At 43.6% G+C, this 22,726-nt stretch overlaps 1 protein-coding gene across 1 annotated transcript in view; it reads left to right on the top strand.

Annotated features, from left to right (window-relative positions):
• Positions 1–7,783: 7,783 nt before the first annotated feature.
• LOC138637822 (embryonic protein UVS.2-like) overlaps positions 7,784–22,726 on the top strand; it is a 94,993-nt gene continuing 80,050 nt past the window's right edge. Inside the window, exon 1 of the mRNA XM_069726752.1 lies at positions 7,784–7,885. Coding sequence (XP_069582853.1) covers positions 7,811–7,885 — 75 coding nt within the window. The 5' untranslated portion in view covers positions 7,784–7,810. The remainder of the gene's footprint in view (positions 7,886–22,726) is intronic.

Below are 22,726 nucleotides of genomic sequence, written 5' to 3'. Positions count from 1 at the left end.
GTGGAAAAACACTAATAGGGAATTTTTTTTAAAATTTTTAAACAGGCTGCACTATTTGAAAGAAAGGAAAATTTTTCTCAAGGTATGAGCCAGTAACAAACCCTGAGCTGAATCCAACCGGCTATGGCTGCACACAGACTACAGGGCGAGCTGGGCTCACACGGAGACCGTGCAGACAGCCGTAAACGGCGCTGCAAGGCCCAAAAAAACCCCTCTAGGTTATCCTATGTAGTGTTTTTCCACAATTTAGCTGGAGACGGGTGGAAAAACACTAATAGGAAATTTGAGAAAAAATGTGCAGCAGGCTGCACTATGAGCAGAAAAGGACAACTGTGTGAGGCAGTGTGAACCCCCCCTGAGCTGAATACAACCGGGTATATGGCTGCACACAGACTACAGAGTGAGCTGCACACACACACACACACACAGAGACCTTGCAGAACGCTGTTAAAACAGCGCTGCAAGGCAAGATCAAGGTGAACAGTGAAGAACACACAGCGTTTTGCTAAATTAGCCTTTGGAAAGGAAAATAAAGCAATTAGCTAGCTCAACTGGCCCTCAGTTAGAACACAGCGTCCTGTCCCTAACTGAAATCACAGCAGAGTGAGCGCAAAATGGCGGCAGCGTTTTTTATAGTGCAGAGTGACATCATTTCAGCAGCCAATCACAGCCTTGCCAGTACTTACATGCCCACCATGCTAAACAGGATGTGCCCACACTTCCAATCATTCCTCATTGGCTGCTGCGTTCTGTTTGAATTCTGGGAACTTCCGATTCCGGTATCCGATACGCGGGAAGTATCGGAATTCGGTATCGGAATTCCGATACCGCAAATATCGGCCGATACCCGATACTTGCGGTATCGGAATGCTCAACACTAGTGTGGAGGTATATTGTCGGGGCACTGCGGCCCTGGAAACACGTGTATAGGTTTCTTGGGTTGGCACGGGTCATCACTCACTGTAAACTGAGACCGCCACAAGACGAACGCAGTTTAAAAAAATGATTTCCCTTTATCAGCATGTAGGTCTTCATTATGCCCGCTCACCTTGAATAACGTAAAGGTGCATCCACAGAAATAACACAGGGAACAACTGCACAGAAACTCTGAAGTAGATTTAAATGATGATCACTATAGATGAGCGAATACATTTGACAAATTCCCGCATTCAACAAAATCTCAGCTTTTTTTGTGATCATCTTCATTGTGGATCCAGCAAAATGGCATTTGCTGGCTGCTATTTCTCTGAACTATATTGTGCCATCAAACAGTTTTAAAAAAATAAAGAGATCATTATTCTCACCATTCATTTTTCCAGCCCCTCCTCTACGCCCCACCAGCCATCCGGTCCTTGCAGATCCCCTACAGATTGTGTTGGAATCTTTGGTCCTCTTGCACTGTGCTCAACTTCAGAACTTCATTGTGAGTGTCATGGCACTTGGAACGGTTCTGAGCAGTTGCATGGGGGGTCAGTAATGTTAAAATGATGAGACTTATGCAGTTGACCACAAGTTTACTTATGCAGTACCCTCCTGGGTGCCATGTCATCTGGTCCAAAGATTCCAACGTGAGTGGCAGGGTTTCAGAAGATGGAACGAGGATCGGCTGAATGGCAATGAGTAGCAGAACAGCCACTGAAGTGAGTGGAGGGTGAGCATAAGGATTTCATGTATTTTTTACATATTACATTTATTATGTTCCCTGGTATAGAGAGAATAACTTCTCTGCAAACTGAATTCCTTTTGAAAAAACGTACAAACAGGCAAATTCAAATTTTGCCTCATCAACTCACATTTTTTTATCACTAATAAATTAAAGGGAACTTGTCTTGTCAATAAGCACCATTATCCTTCACACAAAGGGTAAGTCTGCAGGTCAATAGCGTTACATTGCTTCTGGCCACCTTACTGAAAGCTTTTCTGCTTTGAGAAAATGAACTATATTTCTCTTGATAGTTGCAAGATATCAGAAATTCAGTTGTGCCTGGATCAGATCAGCTGTCATGTGTTCGAAAAGGTGCGAGCTCATCGCCGGAGCCTGCACTAAACAGGGGGAGGCATCATTAATGAGTTAACCAGGACCATGTGATGATCACATGATCATGACAACACCGCAGGTCTTGCTAGTACACATGTCGGTGTCGACTTTGCAAGCAGGGATACGGTATACACCCTCCCACCCACTCTATGGGTGCTCACAAAAACCAGCCCATTGTAGCTTTAAGATTAAACCTCTCAGCACTTAGCATACTGGAGGCAAAAAAATCTGGTTCTACATAACTGATTGAAGTATACGCAGTGACACGTATCTCCCTTCATACATTGTGCCAGTGACCCTGTCACATATTCTCCCCTCTGCCCAAAGATGGGGGTTTTGGCACCTTCAGACACTAAGTAGGAAACTTGGGAGAGAGCATCCGCGTTACCATGTAACTTCCCTGGCCTTTTCTCTACGTGGAATATGAAGTCTTGAAGGGCTTCGATCCACCTAGTCACCCTTACCCTTCTTCTCTCTCAACCATCTCAGAGGGGCATGGTCTGATGCTAACTTAAACCTATGGCCTAGAAGGTAGCATTTTAGTGTGTCTATGGCCCACTTTATAGCCAAACACACCTTCTCAACTATGTCATAATTCTTCTCACAAGAAGAGAGTTTTCGGCTGAGGTATTTGACAGGGTGCTCTTCTCCATTGATTTTCTGTAACATCATGGCTCCTAACCCAACTTCTGAAGCATCAGTCTGAACCACAAATTCTTTGCTAAAGTCTAGTGTGACCAAAATAGGATGCTTGCACAGAGCCCGCTTGAGTTCTTGAAAGGTCATCTCTGTATCAGGAGTCCATTTCACCATCGTCGACTTGGTAGCCACAAAGAGATCCATTAATGGTGCGGCAATTATGGCAATGTTCGGGATAAAATGCTAGTAATACTCCACAATCCCAAGAAACGCCTTCACTTGTTTCTTGGGTAGGGGTTGTGGCCACTTCTGAATTGCCTCTATCTTATTTAGCTGGGGCTTTGATATCGCCTCTCCCAACAATGTAGCCTAAGTACCTGGCCTCCTCCTTCCTTATGTCACAATTCTTTGGATATATGGTAAATCCCACTTTCCTCAATGCATCGAGGATCATCTGTACCTTGGGCAGGTGCGAGCTCCAGTCAGGGCCAAATTTGACAATGTCATTCAAGTAGGCTGCGGCATATTTCTTATGTGGAGCCAAGATTCAAACCATCACACTGTGGAAGGTAGCTGGGGCCACCTGTAGTTCAAAGGGCATCCTGGTGTACTGAAAACACCCATATGGCATCGAAAATGGCATCTTCTCCTTGGCACTCTGGGACATGGGGATCTGCCAGTACCCATTCGTCAGGTCGAGGGTTGTGATGTACCTTGCGGGACCCAGATACTCAATGAGTTCATCCATGTGGGGCATCAGTTATGCATCAAAATGTGACACCTCATTGAGCTTGCAGTAATCATTACAAAACCGCCATTCGCCACTGCGCTTTGATAGGAGGACGATGGGACTTGACAAGCCACTTCTTGATTCCTCTATTATGCAAAGGTCCAGCATTCTCTTCATCTCCTTGGAGATTATCTCCCAGTGTGCTTCGGTGATTCTGTAGGGTTTGAGGTTTACCCTTACATGCGGCTCCATTAACACATCATGTTCCGTGACCTGTGTGCACGCTGGCAACTCCCAGAACTGTTCACGGTTCCACTGCAGTAGTTCTCGACATTTTTGCTTCTGGGCCAGCATTAGAATCTCTGCAATCATGACATTCTCAATCTTGGCTTCAAGATGGGCCTCCAGGCAAGAAGCTTCCAGCGGTTCATGGTGCTGCCAAGGCTTGAAAAAATTCATAAGGAATGCCTGGTGCGTCTTGCTGCGACCAGGCTGAATTATCTTGTAATTCACATCCTAGAGATGTTCCACTATCTCATATGGGCCTTGCCACTTGGCCAAGTATTTGCTCTCCACTGTAGGAATAAGTACTAGCATCTGGTCCCCAGGCAGGAATTACCTTGCTAATCGGTTGTATTCACTCACTTTGGGCTCATTTGCCTGGAGAAGATGCTCCTTTACGATAGGCATTACATGTGCTATCCTTTCTTGCAGCTGGGCGACATGCTCAATGACATTCCAGTGCGGCGTGACTTTGGCTTCCCAAGTTTCCTTAGCGATGTCCAGTAGCCCTCATGGATGTCAGCTATACAGGAGCTAGAGGGGCGAGAAGCCAGTGGTGGTCTGTGGAACTTCTCTGATAGAAAAGAGAAAGAATGGGAGCAGAGAGTTCCAATCCCGAAAGTCCTTCTTAACAACCCCCTGGAGCATGGCATTCAAGGTCTTATTGAAGCGCTCCACCAGCCCATAGGTCTGTGGATTGAAAACAGAGGTTTGTAGCTGGGTGGTCTGGAGGACTCTACACAGCTCCCATATCACTTTGCTCATAAACATGGTCCCCTGGTCCATCAAAATTTCTTTGGGCAAACTGATCCTCACAAAGATATGGGCAAGCTCCTGAGGTTTTCCTCAGTGGCAGTGCTTCCGGGTATCGGGTTGCGTAGTCCATGACCACTAAGATATACTGATGGCCGCGTGCTGATTTAACGAGGGGATCTACCAGGTCCATAGCAATCCTCTCAAAGGGGATTTCTATCACAGGGAAGGGCACTAAGGGTCTTCGGTAGTGAGAGGTAGGAGCAGTTATCTGACAGGTGGGACAGGACTTACAATAATTCAGGATTTCTCAGTAACACCCTGGCCAATAGAATCTCTGTAAGACTCTCTCCTGAGTTTTCTCCATCCCAAGATGTCCACCCAAAACATGTGAATGGGCCATGCCTAACACCCTCCGCCGGAAAGGTCCTGGAACTAACAACAGCTCCACTATCTGTCCTCCCCTCAGTTTGGTCACTCGCTACAACAATTCCCTATGTACTGGAAAATGAGGGAACATGGTATTAGCCCACGGCTCTAGAGCAACCCCATTACATACAGTCAAATTTTCAAAAGCCCCTTTTAATGTAAGGTCCCGAAGTTGAGCAGTCCCAAAGTTCTCTTTGGGCATCTCTAAGTCAGGGAAGCTGGGCTCCCCTGTTACCGTCTCACCCTCCTCTCCAGCGAGGATGCACAGGGAAAACTCCTTCACTTGTGATTTTGATGGAATTACCTTCAGAGGAGCCTGGATTTTGACCAGGACACTCTGTACATCCCCATTTTGCTACAAGTTCCAAAACAGAGCAAAATCCCACCCCAGGATGACAGGATGGATTAAGTCCTTTACCACCCCAACCTCAGGGGCTCTATCACAACAGTCTGTTCCCATGGTTATGCGGGCTACAGGATATTCCTTGGTGTCTTCGTGTATGCAGTAAATGCCCACAAACATGTGAGGGACTAACTGGTGAGGCAGTGCAGCACTGATTAGGGTTACCAGAATTCCAGAGTCCAACAGTCCCAGAACCATTACCCATTTATGGACACGGCAGATGACTGGGGACATTCTCTGGGTTGACAGGCATAAGAGCAGCACCTGCCTAGGCTGCAGTACATGGGTTTAGGGGACATATGACACCGGAAGCTATGTATCCAGTATTATGACACCGCCAGACCACCTCCTTCAGCACAGCCTTAGAGGACCCTTCAGCAGTATTGGGACACCCACCCCAGTTGTGGGTCTAGCCACCCTCCATGGTCACCCCGCCCCCTTTTGGGTATCCCAGTACGGCGAAGTAGCGATGTCTAGTTTCCCAAGGGATTTCTCCACAACCTCGTATCTCTCAACCAGGCCCACCAAGCAATCAGCCTGGAGGTGTGTTTGGGGCCATTGTCCTGTTGAAAAATAAATGATGGTCCAACTAAATGCAAATCACATGGAATAGCAGGCTGCTGCAAGATGCTGTGGTAGCCATGCTAGTTCAGTATGCCTTCAATTTTGAATAAATCCCCAACAATGTCACCAGCAAAGCACCTCCACACCATCACACCTTCTCCTCCATGCTTCACGGTGGGAACCAGGCATGCAGAGTCCATTCGTTCACCTTTTCTGCATCGCACAAAGACACAGTGGTTGGAACCAAAGATCTCAAATTTGGACTCATCAGACCAAAGCACAGATTTCCTCTAGTCTAATGTCCATTCCTTGTGTTCTTTAGCCCAAACAAGTCTCTTCTGCTTCTTGCCTGTCTTTAGCAATGGTTTCCTAGCAGCTATTTTACAATGAAGGCCTGCTGCACAAAGTCTCCTCTAAACAGTTGTTGTAGAGATGTGTCTGCTGCTAGAACTCTGTGTGGCATTGACCTGGTCTCTAATCTGAGCTGCTTTTAACCTGCAATTTCTGAGACTGGTGACTCAGATAAACTTATCCTCAGAAGCAGAGGTGACTCTTGGTCTTCCTTTCCTGGGGCGGTCCTCATGTGAGCCAGTTTCTTTGTAGCGCTTGATGGTTTTTGCTACTGCACTTGGGGACACTTTCAAAGTTTGCTCACTTTTTCGGACTGATTGACCTTCATTTCTTAAAGTAATGATGGCCACTCGTTTTTCTTTACTTAGCTGCTTTTTTCTTGCCATGATACAAATTCTAACAGTCTATTCAGTAGGACTATCAGCTGTGTATCCACCAGACTTCTGCACAACACAACTAATGGTCCCAACCCCATTTATAAGGTAACAAATCACACTTATTAAACCTGACAGGGCACACCTGTGACGTGAAAACCATTCCCGGTGACTACCTCTTGAAGCTCATCAAGAGAATGCCAAGAGTGTGTAAAGCAGTCATCAAAGCAAAATGTGGCTAAGTTTAAGAACCTAGAATATACGACATAATTTCAGTTGTTTCAAACTTTTTTGTTATGTATATAATTCTACATGTGTTAATTCATAGTTTTGATGCCTTCAGTGTAAATGTACAATTTTCATAGTCATGAAAATACAGAAAAATCTTTAAGTGAGAAGGTGTGTCCAAACTTTAGGTCTGTACTGTGTATATATATATATATATATATATATATATATATATATTTGGAAACCTTATGATTAATTTTAAAGCCCTGAAGTCTAGCGAGACCTCAGATCATAATGAAGCACATTCGATTAACAGTAGATATTATCCTAAATTTTCTTGAAAGGGACCATACTTCTTAGCCACTGGCATATACTCTCTTTTTTAACACAACTATATATTTCTAAAATTAAATACATTTTTAAAATGACATCCAACTGTTGGACCTTACCTCAAAGGAAAAAACACGTTTGAAAAGTCAGTCAATGTAAAAAATCTGCCCTATAGTCTGCCCCATATTCTCTACTTGTTTAATACTTTTTTTGTTAGCAATAGGATATTTTATCTTCCAATTGCATGGTATTCCCAACTCATTACCACATCCAAATCGTGCAAAGAAAAGGACACAAAGTCACAAGTGTGAAACATTTAATCTCATTATGGATGGATCTCATCTTTCAGTTGTAGTTACGAGCCTGGCAATAACAATGTGATATACATTTACAGAAGAGAATATACAGTTACAGAAGTAAAAATGATAACTCATTAGGGGGAGATTCTGACATTTGACACAAAGTTGAAAAATCATCTCTAAGGCAACAAGATTTATTCAGCTTTTCTTTCTTTGAAATATAAAACTAATTGAAAAGTATTCAAAGTTTGTCACCAAAATCTCCTGAGAAGAATCATGCTGCCTTCTGATTGGTTGAATCTTTGCCTGGATTTTCCATATAAGCAATGCATGTAGACACCAGATTGTATTCCAAAGAAAAGAAGGAAAGCACAAATACTCAAGAGCAAGATGGCTATGAAAATGTATTTTGTTCTTTTGGCCAGTGTGATTTATTTTGCTGCAGGTGTACCAGTACCTTCACAGGTAAGACACTAGCCTACATCATAAATTCTGCTACACATTTCACCTGATTATTTTTCAAGAAGTATCGTTTCTCCTTGTAGAGAGTGACATGTTAAGCATGTCAAGGTGAGGAGACTTGAAGCCGCAATGCTCCTCTGGGAAATATGCAAATTGTCTCTTCAGAGAGGAAGAGGACTAGAACTCTAGTGCCACCTATTGAAAGTAGCAATCCTTTAACCCTTTATCCTAAGTCACCTGACAAGGCTCATTAAAGGGTCGACATTGACTGTTAGGATTGCTACTTTCAATAGGTGGCACTAGAGTTCTAGTCCTCTTCCTCTCTGAAGAGACAATTTGCATCCTGGATCCCTACGTTTGATCTTGGTATCTGTTAATGTCTGCAGTGCTGACTTTATGTTGTCAGCATTGCAGTCAATCAGTTTGGACCAACTGAGATCAGGGGGAGGGTCAAAGACTACTAACATGTATTGTGTGTAGAGTAGTCATACAACTTGACATCCATTTTTTATGTAGGAAAAAAATAAGTGAGAATCATGAGACCTGCAGCACAAAGATTGAAAAGAAGGGCACCAGATATTTTAACTATGCATTAACCCCTTCCCGACCTGTGACACAGCGTATGCGTCATGAAAGTCGGTGCCAATCCGACCTGTGACGCATATGCTGTGTCACAGAATGATCGCGTCCCTGCAGATCCGGTGAAAGGGTTAACTCCCATTTCACCCGATCTGCAGGGACAGGGGGAGTGGTAGTTTAGCCCAGGGGGGTGGCTTCACCCCCCCGTGGCTACAATCGCTCTGATTGGCTGTTGAAAGTGAAACTGCCAATCAGAGCGATTTGTAATATTTCACCTATTATAACTGGTGAAATATTACAATCCAGCCATGGCCGATGCTGCAATATCATCGGCCATGGCTGGAAACACTGATGTGCCCCCACCCCACCCCACCGATCGCCCCCCCCAGCCCTCCGATCTGTCCTGTACACTGCTCCGCTCCCCTCCGTCCTCCTGTCCGCTCCCCCCCGTGCTCTTGTCCGCTCACCCCCGTGCTCCAATCACCCCCCTGTGCTCCAACCACCCCCCCTGCACTCCGATCCACCCACCCTGCAGTCCAATCCACCCCCCTGCAGTCCGATCCACCCCCCGATGCTCCAATGCACCCCCCCATGCTCCGATCCACCCCCCCGTGCTCCGATTTACCCCCCCATGCTCTGATCCACCCCCCGTGCTCCCCTCCCACCCCATCATACTTACCGAGCCTCCCGTGGTCCGTGGTCTTCTTTCCTGGGCGCCGCCATCTTCCAAAATGGCGGGCGCACTCGCAGTGCGCCCGCCGAATCTGCCGGCCGGCAGATTCGTTTCAAGTGCATTTTGATCACTGCCATAAAACCTATCGCAGTGATCAAAATAAAAAAAATACTGAATGACCCCCCCCTTTGTCACCCCCATAGGTAGGGACAAGAATAAAATAAAGATTTTTTTTTTCTTCCACTAAGGTTGGGGTAAGAATTAGGGTTAGGGGTAGGGTTAGGGGTAGGGTTAGGGGTAGGGTTAGGGTTAGGGGTAGGGTTAGGGTTAGGGTTGGGGGAAGGGGTAGGGTTAGGGGTAGGGTTAGGGGTAGGGTTAGGGTTTCGGTATGTGCACACGTATTCTGGTCCTCTGCGGATTTTTCCGCTGCGGATTTGATAAATCTGCAGTGCTAAACCACTGCAGATTTATGGCAGATTTACTGCGGTTTTTCTGCGCATTTCACTGCGGTTTTACAACTGCGATTTTCTATTTGAGCAGTTGTAAAACCGCTGTGGAATCCGCAGAAAGAAGCGACATGCTGCGGAATGTAAACTGCTGCGTTTCCGTGCAGTTTTTCCGCAGCATGTGTACAGCGATTTTTGTTTCCCATAGGTTTACATTGAACTGTAAACTCATGGGAAGCTGCTGCGGATCCGCAGCGTTTTCCGCAGTGTGTGCACATACCTTTAGAATTAGGCCATGTGCACACGGTGCGGATTTGGCTGCGGATCCGCAGCGGATTGCCCGCTGCGGATTTGCAGCAGTGTTCCATCAGGTTTACAGTTCCATGTAAACCTATGGAAAACCAAATCCGCTGTGCCCATGGTGCGGAAAATACCACGCGGAAACGCTGCGTTGTATTTTCCGCAGCATGTCAATTCTTTATGCGGATTCCGCGGCGTTTTACACCTGTTCCTCAATAGGAATCCGCAGGTGAAATCCGCACAAAAAACACTGGAAATCCACGGTAAATCCGCAGGTAAAACGCAGTGCCTTTTACCCGCGGATTTTTCAAAAATGGTGCTGAAAAATCTCACACAAATCCGCAATGTGGGCACGTAGCCTTAGGGTTAGGGTTGGAATTAGGGTTGTGGTTAGGGTTAGGGGTGTGTTGGGGTTAGGGTTGTGGTTAGGGGTGTGTTGCGGTTAGGGTTGTGTTTAGGGTTATGGCTACAGTTGGGATAAGGGTTAGGGGTGTGTTGGGGTTAGTGTTGGAGGTAGAATTGAGGGGTTTCCACTGTTTAGGCACATCAGGGGTCTCCAAACGCAACATGGCGCCACCATTGATTCCAGCCAATCTTGTATTCAAAAAGTCAAATGGTGCTACCTCACTTCCGAGCCCCGACGTGTGCCCAAACAGTGGTTTACCCCCACATATGGGATACCAGCATACTCAGGACAAACTGCGCAACAATTACTGGGGTCCAATTTCTCCTGTTACCCTTGTGAAAATAAAAAATGCTTGCTAAAACTTCATTTTTGAGGAAAGAAAAATGATTTTTTATTTTCACGGCTCTGCGTTGTAAACGTTTGTGAAGCACTTGGGGGTTCAAAGTGCTCATCACACATCTAGATAAGTTCCTTTCGGGGTCTAGTTTCCAAAATGGGGTCACTTGTGGGGGGTTTCTACTGTTTAGCCACATCAGGGGCTCTGCAAATGCAACGTGACGCCCGCAGAGCATTCCATCAAAGTCTGCATTTCAAAACGTCACTACTTCACTTCCGAGCCCCGGCATGTGCCCAATCAGTAGTTTACCCCCACATATAGGGTATCACCATACTCAGGAGAAACTGGACAACAAATATTGGGGTCAAATTTCTCCTGTTACCCTTGGGAAAATTTAAAAATTCTGAGCTAAATAATTATTTTTGAAGAAAGAAAACATATTTATTATTTTCACGGCTCTGCGTTATAAACTTCTGTGAAGCACTTGGGGGTTCAAAGTGCTCACCACACATCTAGATAAGTTCCTTACGGGGTCTAGTTTCCAAACTGGGGTCACTTGTGGGGGGTTTCTACTGTTTAGCCACATCAGGGGCTCTGCAAACGCAACGTGACGCCCGCAGAGCATTCCATCAAAGTCTGCATTTCAAAACGTCACTACTTCACTTCCGAGCCCCGGCATGTGCCCAAACAGTAGTTTACCCCCACATATGGGGTATCACCGTACTCAGGAGAAACTGGACAACAAATATTGGGGTCCAATTTCTCCTGTTACCCTTGGGAAAATTTAAAAATTCTGGGCTAAATAATTATTTTTGAAGAAAGAAAACATATTTATTATTTTCACGGCTCTGCGTTATAAACTTCTGTGAAGCACTTGGGGGTTCAAAGTGCTCACCACACATCTAGATAAGTTCCTTACGGGGTCTAGTTTCCAAAATGGGGTCACTTGTGGGTGGTTTCTACTGTTTAGCCACATCAAGGGCTCTGCAAACGCAACGTGACGCCCGCAGAGCATTCCATTAAAGTCTGCATTTCAAAACGTCACTACTTCACTTCCGAGCCCAGGCATGTGCCCAAACAGTAGTTTACCCCCACATATGGGGTATCACCGTACTCAGGAGAAACTGGACAACAAATATTGGGGTCAAATTTCTCCTGTTACCCTTGGGAAAATTAAAAAATTCTGAGCTAAATAATTATTTTTGAAGAAAGAAAACATATTTATTATTTTCACGGCTCTGCGTGATAAACTTCTGTGAAGCACTTGGGGGTTCAAAGTGCTCACCATACATCTAGATAAGTTCCTTACGGGGTCTAGTTTCCAAAATGGGGTCACTTGTGGGGGGTTTCTACTGTTTAGCCACATCAGGGGCTCTGCAAACGCAACGTGACGCCCGCAGAGCATTCCATCAAAGTCTGCATTTCAAAACGTCACTACTTCACTTCCGAGCCCCGGCATGTGCCCAAACAGTAGTTTGACTTTTGGGGTCAAATTTCTCCTGATACCCTTGGGAAAATAAAAAATTGCAGGCTAAAAGATCATTTTTGAGAAAATAATTTTTTATTTTATTTTCATGGCTCTGCGTTATACTTCTGTGAAGCACTTGGGGGTTCAAAGTCCTCACCACACATCTAGATTAGTTCCTTTGGGGGTCTAGTTTCCAAAATGGGGTCATTTGTGGGGGATCTCCAATGTTTAGGCACACAAGGGCTCTCCAAACGTGACATGGTGTCCGCTAATGATTGGAGCTAATTTTCCATTTAAAAAGCCAAATGGCGTGCCTTCCCTTCCGAGCCCTGCCGGGCGCCCAAACAGTGGTTTACCCCCACATATGGGGTATCAGCGTACTCAGGACAAACTGGACAACAACATTTGGGGTCCAATTTCTCCTAATACCGTTGGCAAAATAGGAAATTCCAGGCTAAAAAAATCATTTTTGAGGAAAGAAAAGTTATTTTTTATTTTCTTGGCTCTGCATTATAAACTTCTGTGATGCAGCTGGGGGTTTAAAGTGCTCAATATGCATCTAGATAAGTTCCTTGGGGGGTCTAGTGTCCAAAATGGGGTCACTTGTGGGGGAGCTCCAATGTTTAGGCACACAGGGGCTCTCCAAACGCGACATGGTGTCCGCTAACAATTGGAGCTAATTTTCCATTCAAAAAGTCAAATGGCGCGCCTTCCCTTCCGAGCCCTGCCGTGTGCCCAAACAGTGGTTTACCCCCACATATAAAGTATCGGCATACTCGGGAGATATTGCCCAACAAATTTTAGGATCCATTTTATCCTATTGCCCATGTGAAAATGAAAAAATTGAGGCGAAAAGAATTTTTTTGTGAAAAAAAGTACTTTTTCATTTTTACAGATCAATTTGTGAAGCACCTGAGGGTTTAAAGTGCTCACTAGGCATCTAGATAAGTTTCTTGGGGGGTCTAGTTACCAAAATGGGGTCACTTGTGGGGGAGCTCCAATGTTTAGGCACACAGGGGCTCTCCAAACGCGACATGGTGTCCGCTAACGATGGAGATAATTTTTCATTCAAAAAGTCAAATGGCGCTCCTTCCCTTCCGAGCCTTACCATGTGCCCAAACAGTGGTTTACTCCCACATGTGAGGTATCGGTGTACTCAGGAGAAATTGCCCAACAAATTTTAGGATCCATTTTATCCTGTTGCCCATGTGAAAATGAAAAAAATGAGGCTAAAACAATTTTTTTGTGAAAAAAAAGTACTTTTTCATTTTTACGGATCAATTTGTGAAGCACCTGGGGGTTCAAAGTGCTCACTATGCATCTAGATAAGTTCCTTGGGGTGTCTAGTTTCCAAAATGGGGTCACTTGTGGGGGAGCTCCAATTTTTAGGCACACGGGGCCTCTCCAAACGTGACATGGTGTCCGCTAAAGAGTGGAGCCAATTTTTCATTCAAAAAGTCAAATGGCGCTCCTTCCCTTCCAAGTCCTGCCGTGCGCCCAAACAGTGGTTTACCCCTACATATGAGGTATCAGCGTACTCAGGACAAATTGTAAAACAACTTTCGTGGTTCAGTTTCTCCTTTTACCATTGTGAAATCAAAAAAATTGTTGCTAAAAGATAATTTTTGTGACTAAAAAGTTAAATGTTCATTTTTTCCTTCCATGTTGCTTCTGATGCATTGAAGCACCTGAAGGGCTAATAAACTTCCTGAATGTGGTTTTGTGCACCTTGAGGGGTGCAGTTTTTAGAATGGTGTCAATTTTGGGTATTTTCAGCCATATAGACCTTGTAAACTGACTTCAAATGTGAGGTGGTCCCTAAAAAAATGGTTTTGTAAATTTCGTTGTAAAAATGAGAAATCGCTGGTCAAATTTTAACCCTTATAACTTCCTAGCAAAAAAAAATTTTGTTTCCAAAATTGTGCTGATGTAAAATATTCATGTGGGAAATGTTATTTATTAACTATTTTGTGTCACATAACTCTCTGGTTTAACAGAATAAAAATTCAAATTGTGAAAATTGCGAAATTTTCAAAATTTTCGCCAAATTTCTGTTTTTATCACAAATAAACGCATAATTTATTGACCTAAATTTACCAATAACATGAAGCCCAATATGTCACGAAAAAACAATCTCAGAACCGCTAGGATCCATTGAAGCGTTCCTGAGTTATTACCTCATAAAGGGACACTGGTCAGAATTGCAAAAAACGGCAAGGTCTTTAAGGTCAAAATAGGCTGGGTCATGAAGGGGTTAAGCTTTTATTATAAACTTTTCATTATGAGTTGAATGATCACTTTAACTGTTTTCTTCGTTTTACCAATGGTTAAATTACTCCTACATTATCTATCCTATAAATTAGGTCATAGATAATATACAAATATAAAAAAAACAGGAATTAACCATAAGACCAGGTAAAATCGCAAAGCTTTATTTAGACAAAATAAAATCAACCTATAAATATATACATATTAAAAGACAAAAAACACAGATGAGGCAATTGGTGAGTAGATCTGGACCATAATTACAGAATTACACAAATATAGAATACACAAATACCATGTAAAAAATATCAGCAATGGTTGGGCGGGACTTAGCATTATTTTGGGACTTGTGGGAGAAAGGGAGGATATCTGGTTGCTCGGACAACAGTCAGGTCCCTCTTTCAGAGGTTTTACTATCCTGGTTGTCACTGTGACATTGTGAATCCCTGTAGGTCCTGTTCCACGTGCCAGCTGATTTTCCCAGTTGCTCACTTTCTTAGCCCTAGAGTGCCATTGCCCATTATTGAGGTTCCGTTTAACTGCATAGCCAAGGATGTAGTGGGACCCCTGTTCAAGTCTGCCAGAGGGCACCCAGTATATCTTGTTGGTGCTCGACTATGCTACATGGAATTCAGGGGCCTTTCCACTATGTAACTCCTCCGCCAAGTGTATAGCCCGAGAGTTGGTCCATATCTTTATCAGAACAGGGTTGCCTAAAGAGATCCTGATGGACCAAGGGACCCTGTTTATGTGACAGGTGATGAAGGAGTTGAGTAAAACCCTGCAAATCACACAACTCTGAACCTCAGTCTACCATTGTTAAAGAAATGGTCGTAGAGAAGGATGGCCGGTACTGGGACTGTCTAATACCGTATCTTTTATTCTCCATCAGAGAAGTCCCTTGGGCCTCTACTGGGTTTTCTCCTTTTGAACTTTTGCATGGCCAACCCCCGTGGGCTCCACTATGTAGCAAAGGAGACTTGGGAGGCATAGTCTACTTCCTACCAGCATGTATACAAGCATGTGGCCCAGATGCAAGATAGATTGCCAAGATCATGTCCATCATGTGAGAACACCTCCTCAAAACACAAGAGGCACAATCCAGGGTGTACGATAGGTCGGTGAGGGTGAGACACTTCGACCCTGGGGAACGAGTACTGTTGCTGGACTGGTATCTACAGTGCAGAGCAAATTCCTGGCCATGTGGCTGGGCCCCTACGAAATAGTTGAAAAGGTTGGAAATATCAATTACAAAGTCCACCAACCAGCTACAGCAAAGCAGAGGTCTGTTCTCAGAACTGCCAGGTTGTACAAAGGTTGAGCATGAGGTTCAGACAAAGCCTAATGTCCCGGTCAACTTAAAGCCATATTGCATCAGAATAAATAATTGCCTAATTAAGTAGCAGTTTCTTAGAATAAGCACATCCAAGACAGAAGAGAAAGGAAGCTACAGTATATGCTATAAAAATATAAATTTTTATTTAAGTATAACTTTTTAAAAAAAACATGACTTAAAAATTCAAAATTCAAATGTAAATGTGGGCGCATAATGTGCAAAAAAATATATGCGCCGCATCTTAAAGGTAAGGTGCTGAAAAATTAGTGTGCCAGAGAAAAGATAAAAGGTATATCCACGCAAATGAATTTATGTATATGGGCAAGTGCGGTTAGTATAGACATATGTATCACCAATAGAAATAGCCACAAAGGTGGATATAGTAATGCTGGCACATTGAAGTATCAGAAAAATGCATCCTAAATAACAGAACAGAAACAATACACCCTAATAAAGCAGGGGGATGTATGGAGAAAGCTATATGTGAAACGCACATCGAGGTATCCGCTGCCACTCCACAGGTAATCTGCCTTTGTTTGCACTCTGCCTTTTTACTCTGTCATTAATCTGCTACATTACCCAGGGCATCCTTTTATACTTATCAGCAGAAACTCCTTCATATATATTTTTTTTATCACATCTTCTCACTTTGTACTAGCAAACTATGCTTTATTAGGGTGTATTGTTTCTGTTAGGTTATTTAGGATGCATTTTTCTGATGCTCCAATGCGCCAGCATTACTATATCCATCTATGTCGCTATTTCTATTGGTGATTCATATATCTATACTAACCGCACTTGCCCGTATACATAAATTCAGTTTCCTATCATCTTTTCTTGTTGTTCGAGTATTCATCAATTTGCATAGTTCATCCTTCAATGTTTGCAGGTCAATAAACTGCATGGCCTGATACAATGGGTAATCAACATATTAGCAAACATCAGTTACTCAATTATGCAGCATCCCTGTCTTCCAAGGATAGCAACACAATAATCAATTCAAGAGTCAATGTTTAGGCTCATATGAACAATGGCCTATCTCTTTACCCACCTAATGCAAACTCATCAATTCAATAGTCAACATTCAGGTTCATATGAACCATGGCCTAAGTCTCTTGACCCATGAAACAAAAACATGTCTGGCCTATCAAAAACAAGTTCTGTGCTGTCACATTCCACCCCCTTCTTAATTAGCCCAAGAAGCTGCTGGATCCTGTAGTGGGTCTCTGTTGATTGGGCTTCCAGACGTGATAGGCTTCTGATGATCCTTCTTCACTTGTCAGGTCAGCCCGTTGGTATTTCCATGATCTATTCTCTTTTTATGGGAGATATAAAAATTATAGGACTGTAAGGCCAGACTCCATCTGAGTAAATGTCTGCTGTCCCCAGCAGTTCGATTTAGCCAACTTAAAGGATTTTGGTCGGAAATTACCATGAATTCCTTGCCACAGTTGTATGGCAGCAATTGCTTTAGGGCCCAGACTATGGCTAAGAATTCTTTTTCTATTGTGGTGTATGCCCTTTCCCAATCCAACAGCCTCCGGGAAACATTGGCTGCCAGGTGTTCCTGACCGTTGGACCTCATTTGACTGAGTACAGATCCCGATATATCTTATGCATCTGTTTAGACAATGCACCAGGGTTTTGAACAGGAGAAATGCGGACTGACATTCTGGGGTCCAGATGAGATTGTGAGCATATCTTTAGATGGTGAGGTCAGTAAGGTGATTTGCTATCGTGCTATAATTGGAGACAAACTTTCTAAAATAGGAATGAGCAGAATAATTTTTGATTGGCTGGGTGTGGCCACTGGATAATGGCTTCTACTTTTGTGGGTTGTGGACAAATACACCATCTTCCCACACAATGTCCCAGGGATAGTACCTCGGCCATCCCCATATGGCACTTGTTGGGTCAGATGGTAAGCTGGGATTTGTCTACCCTACACAGTACCTGGCATGCGTGTTGAAGATGCTCTTCTCTGCTATCGCTGAAGATAGCAATGTCATCCAGTTAGGCCTGGGCATACCCCTGACATCCCCCTAATAACTGGTTTACCATCCTTTGGAAGGTAGCTGGGGCATTCTTCATTGCAAATAGCATACTGGTAAACTCTTTTGTGAGTCGGATCTGCCAGTATCAAATGCTCAGATTGATCAAAGATATGAACTGAGATCCTCCTAATCTGTCTAGTATTTCATCGACCCGAGGCATGGGGTAGGCATCTGTAGTAATGAACTCATTGCGTTCCATATAATCCACACAGAAGCTAGTACTTTTGTCTTTCTTGGGCGCCAACAGTACAATGGCTGCTCATTGTCTATGGAAAGGAACTATGACACCCCAAATTCAACATCTCATTCACATCGCCTTTATCATTGCCAACTCGATAGGTTGCTTGCCTGAGTGGAGTGGCTACCAATGTATTGACATGATGCTGGAACAGGATTGTTCGATCAGGCCAACTTGTGAACAGGAAGCCATATGTTCCAAGCAGTTTTGTTTTCTCTTTTGATTTCACCAATAAGTCTGTGATCTGGTCCATATATGGGTCCTCTAAAGGAAGACAACAAACAGCTAATTTGGTGACCTCTCTTTTCTCATAAGCTTTTAGCCAATTGACATGATAGGTCTGTTCACGAACAGCTGCTCAATCTAAAGCCACAATCTAGTCATTCTCACCACATCTCGTGGGCATGGTGAACGGAACCGCCCACATGGCTTGCAGCTTGCTTTTGCGTACTGTTTCTAGTACTAGAACCTTCTGTCCACAGTTAAATTCTCGGCAGTACTGTTGTAACAAGGCTAAGGTTATGAGGTACCTCATCTTTTTCCTAAAGTTTTGGACATAGTACAGAATGGACACCCCTTCAGTGGGGAAAGCACCTTCCCAACTCTCTTGTACCGGCTCCAAAGGCACTCAGGCAAGCTCTAGGGTGAGGTCTGTGAGTTGGGCTTCCCTAAACTCATTACGTTCTATCTCAACCCAGTTAATGGGCACAGTCTGGTCAGGTGTACTCACAGCCTTTGGATCAGAGGAGGATGATGGAGACTTGGAGTGTGGGTTATCCTTGGGAGGGGTGGAAGAAAGATCCACTTTAGGGTGTTGCTTGGCTTGGTTGCAGGTGATGACAATGACAAATTGACTGGAAAAGCCCTTGTTCTAGGTCGTTCACCAAAATAAGTCATAGGAAATCCAACCATGAGTTCCACTTCGACCTCTCTCTGGTTAATTCATCAGTCCAACTGCACACATACTAGAGGGATATCCAAACTCTGACCTCAAGCCAAGGAGATATTCATTTGGCATCCCGTTAAGCAGTTTTCTGGTGGGACAATATCTGGGCTGACCAGGATAATTGAAGGCCCAGTGTCCCAAAGTCCCTAGGCCAGGATATCACCAACCTTTACTGGCTGGATTTGACAATGGAGGTTGGCTGGTGTAGGGTGGCCAACTCGCCTTAGAGCATGGATGAGATATATCACTTCCTCCGCTGCTGTTATTTCCCAGGGGTAGTGTCCCTCAGACCCTGCTGGTTTGTTTTGGTAGATGTTGACCTGCTGGGCTGGCATACAGTCTCTATGCATGGGGCTCTGGCCAGGGGACAATGTTTGGCCATGTGTCCAAGGCTTCCCGCTAGTATAACTGCCCCATGGTTTGGGCAAATCACAGGTACTGTTGGTAATCCTTTGTCCTGGCGGATTTACTGGGTAGTCTGATAGTCCTGCTTGAATGGCTGGTGGTTGCTCAAATCTATGGTTGAGGGGTTTTCTGGGTTCGGTGGGGATATCAGGTCTTCAGTGGTGTTGGTTGCCTATGTCAGGCTTCCAGTCAGCTACCCTCTCTCATATTTATGGAGCCATTTTGTCCATAAGTTGCTCAAGCATGATAATCTTCCAGAGGGAAGCATTGGAGTGGGCAGCCCTACCATTGAGTCAGTGGTGTCAGTGTCAATGGAGTTGACTGCAAAATTCTACATAGTAAAACCCCTGGGGAGAAAATGTCCGGATCTTGGCGCAACATCTCTCAGGAGTGATAGGAAAAGAGCCCAACACAATGTCCTTAAGAGTACCATAGTCTATGCAGTTCGTAGGCCCAAGTGACCGGACATCATTTCGTGCCCGGCCAGTCAAACTAGTCAACAGGTATTTACCCCAGTCAGGCATGGGCACCAGATGCATCAGCATCAGTGTCTCAAAACTTTGCAGATGTTCATTGACCTTGGTGTTGGACTCATTAAAAAGTAGCAAATCTTTGTAGGGGACATGATTTCATTGGTAGTGGACCATAACACAAGCCCTCTAAGAGTCTAAAGTCTAAAGCCCTTTAAGAATAGGTATCTCCATACATAACTAACAAAATAAATGTGTGTCAGGTACACATAAATTGGCCCATTTTGCTCTAAGTGTTTACAATATTTCATATTTTCTAGAGCAATGATGCAGTTAAAATTTCATATATTTCATGTTTGCATGCTTTAGTGCTACAGAGTACTATTTTATTTTGTTAGCTATGTATGGAGATGGCTACTCTTAGTAAGCACTCTGTGTACAGACACACCTAATTTCTGTAACAAAGTGATGGTATCTCTTTTGATATTTGTATACATAGACTCTTTGACTAAGCACTCCACCCCTCAGGCAGTTTTAGTTTTAGCAAGATCCTACATTCTCATATAAATGTAGGTTATCAGACGAAGAGAGGAGTCTCAAACACGATAGGTCCCAGTAACGAGAATCTTTTATTTGAAATAATAATTTTCTCCTTCAAACTTTGCTGTTGCCAAAGAATGCTCCCTTTGCAGCAGTTATAGCATTGCAGACCACTGGCATTCTAGCAGTTAATTTGCTGAGGTAATCTGGAGAAATTTCACCCCATGCTTTCAGAAGCCCCTCCCACAAGTTGGTTTGGCTTGAAGGGCACTTTTTGCGTACCATACGGTCAAGTTGCTCCCACAACAGCTCAATGGTGCTGAGATCTGGTGACTGTGCTGGCCACTCCATTACAGATAGAATACCAGCTGTCTGCTATTTCCCTAAAAAGTTCTTGCATAATTTGGAGGTGTGCTTTGGGTCATTGTCCTGTTGTAGGATGAAATTGGCTCCAATCAAGTGCTGTCCACAGAGTATGGCATGGTGTTGCAAAATGGATTGATAGCCCTCCTTATTCAATATCCCTTTTACCTTGTACAAATCTCCCACTTTACTAGCACCAAATCAACCCCAGACCATCACATTACCTCATTATTGCTCACTTCCCCTAACGAAGCTGCTGTTGCATCGATACGCGTGGGGCTCTTACCTCACCCCTTACCTCGTCTCTTGTCTCCTCTGGGTGCCTTAGTCTGCCGCATTTTCCTTCAACTTGAGCTGCATTTCTCTATTTTCAGTATAAAAATTTCTTCGACCTTGCTCTTTTCTGTGGTTTTGTGTGCTTTTCATCAATTGGCAGTCCACCTTTGTTCCTCATTGGACCAGGTTACTATAGGTATTATGATATACATCTTTTGGGGGTTTATGCTTTTACCTAAGCTTAACATTGTGATATGTACATTGGGACTAAGGTTTTCTAGGTACTGAGCATGCTTAGATAATACTGCTATTAACTATATAGCCATATTTGTCATATAGGGTCTCCATTATGTTTATACATGACTGCAGGGTATTGTGTGCTACTAGGCCCATGAGCTAGAGGCATTTTTGCATTTATATTTGTACAACCAACTGTACTATTTATATTTATTTGTATCTGTATTTTTTGGCTGTGTTACACCATGTATGTGATATATAAGGGTGATGGTCATTGGTCTTATACTTAGACCTTTTTAAATGGTTTTATTTTGTGTCTGTCTTTTCTGAGGTGTAATAAAAGTACTTTTGATTTTTTCATATTATTCTTGGGTGTGCATACCATCATTAGTCTAGTCTTTTTTTCTTCTGTGTTGTACCAAATTTGCCTTACAGACTAGGTTTTGCACCCTGTATCGCTATTGGCCTAGGGGTGCACCCCTTTTATATATATTTACATCACATTACCTCCACCATGCTTGACAGATGGCATCAGGCACTCTTCCAGCATCTTTTCAGTTGTTCTGCGTCTCACAAATGTTCTTCTGTGTGATCCAAACACCTCAAACTTGGATTTGTCTGTCCATAACACTTTTTTCCAATCTTCCTCTGTCCAATGTCTGTGTTTTTTTGCCCATATTAATCTTTTCCTTTGATTAGCCAGTCTCAGATATGGCTTTTTCTTTGCCACTCTGCCCTGAAGGCCAGCATCCCGGAGTCGCCTTTTCACTGTAGACGTTGACACTGGCGTTTTGTATGTACTATTTAATGAAGCTGCCAGTTGAGGACCTGTGAGGAGTCGATTACTCAAAATACAGACTCTAATGTACTTGTCTTGTTGCTCAGTTGTGCAATGGGGCCTTCCACTTCTCTTTCTGCTCTGGTTTAAGCCTGTTTGTGCTCTCCTCCGAAGGGAGTAGTACACACCGTTGTAGGAAATCTTCAGTTTCTTGGCAATTTCTCACATGGAATAGCCTTCATTTCTAAGAACAAGAATAGACTGTCGAGTTTCACATGAAAGTTCATTTTTTCTGGCCATTTTGAGAGTTTAATGGAACCAACAAATGTAATGCTCCAGATTCTCAACTAGCTCAAAGGAAGGTCAGGTTTATAGGCTCTCTAATCAGCCAAACTATTTTCAGTTGTGCTAACATACTTGCACAAGGGTTTTCAAGGGTATGTTAACCATCCATTAGCCTTCTTACAGTTAGCAAACACAAAGTACTATAAGAACACTAGTGATGGTTGTTGAAAATGGGACTCTATACACCTATGAAGATATTGCATTATAAGCCAGATGTTTGCAGCTAGAATAGTAATTTACCACGCTAACATTGTATAGAGTATATTTCTGAATCTTTTAGTGTTAGCTTCATTGGAAAAACAGTGCTTTTCTTTCAAAAATAAGAAAATTTCTAAGTGACCCTAAACTTTTGAATGGTAGTGTACACACACAGATCACATGT

Source organism: Ranitomeya imitator, chromosome 1 (genome assembly GCF_032444005.1).
Source record: "Ranitomeya imitator isolate aRanImi1 chromosome 1, aRanImi1.pri, whole genome shotgun sequence".
Lineage (NCBI taxonomy): Eukaryota > Metazoa > Chordata > Amphibia > Anura > Dendrobatidae > Ranitomeya > Ranitomeya imitator.
Note: the sequence above shows the minus strand (reverse complement) of the source record. Positions and strands in the feature narration are given on the sequence as shown.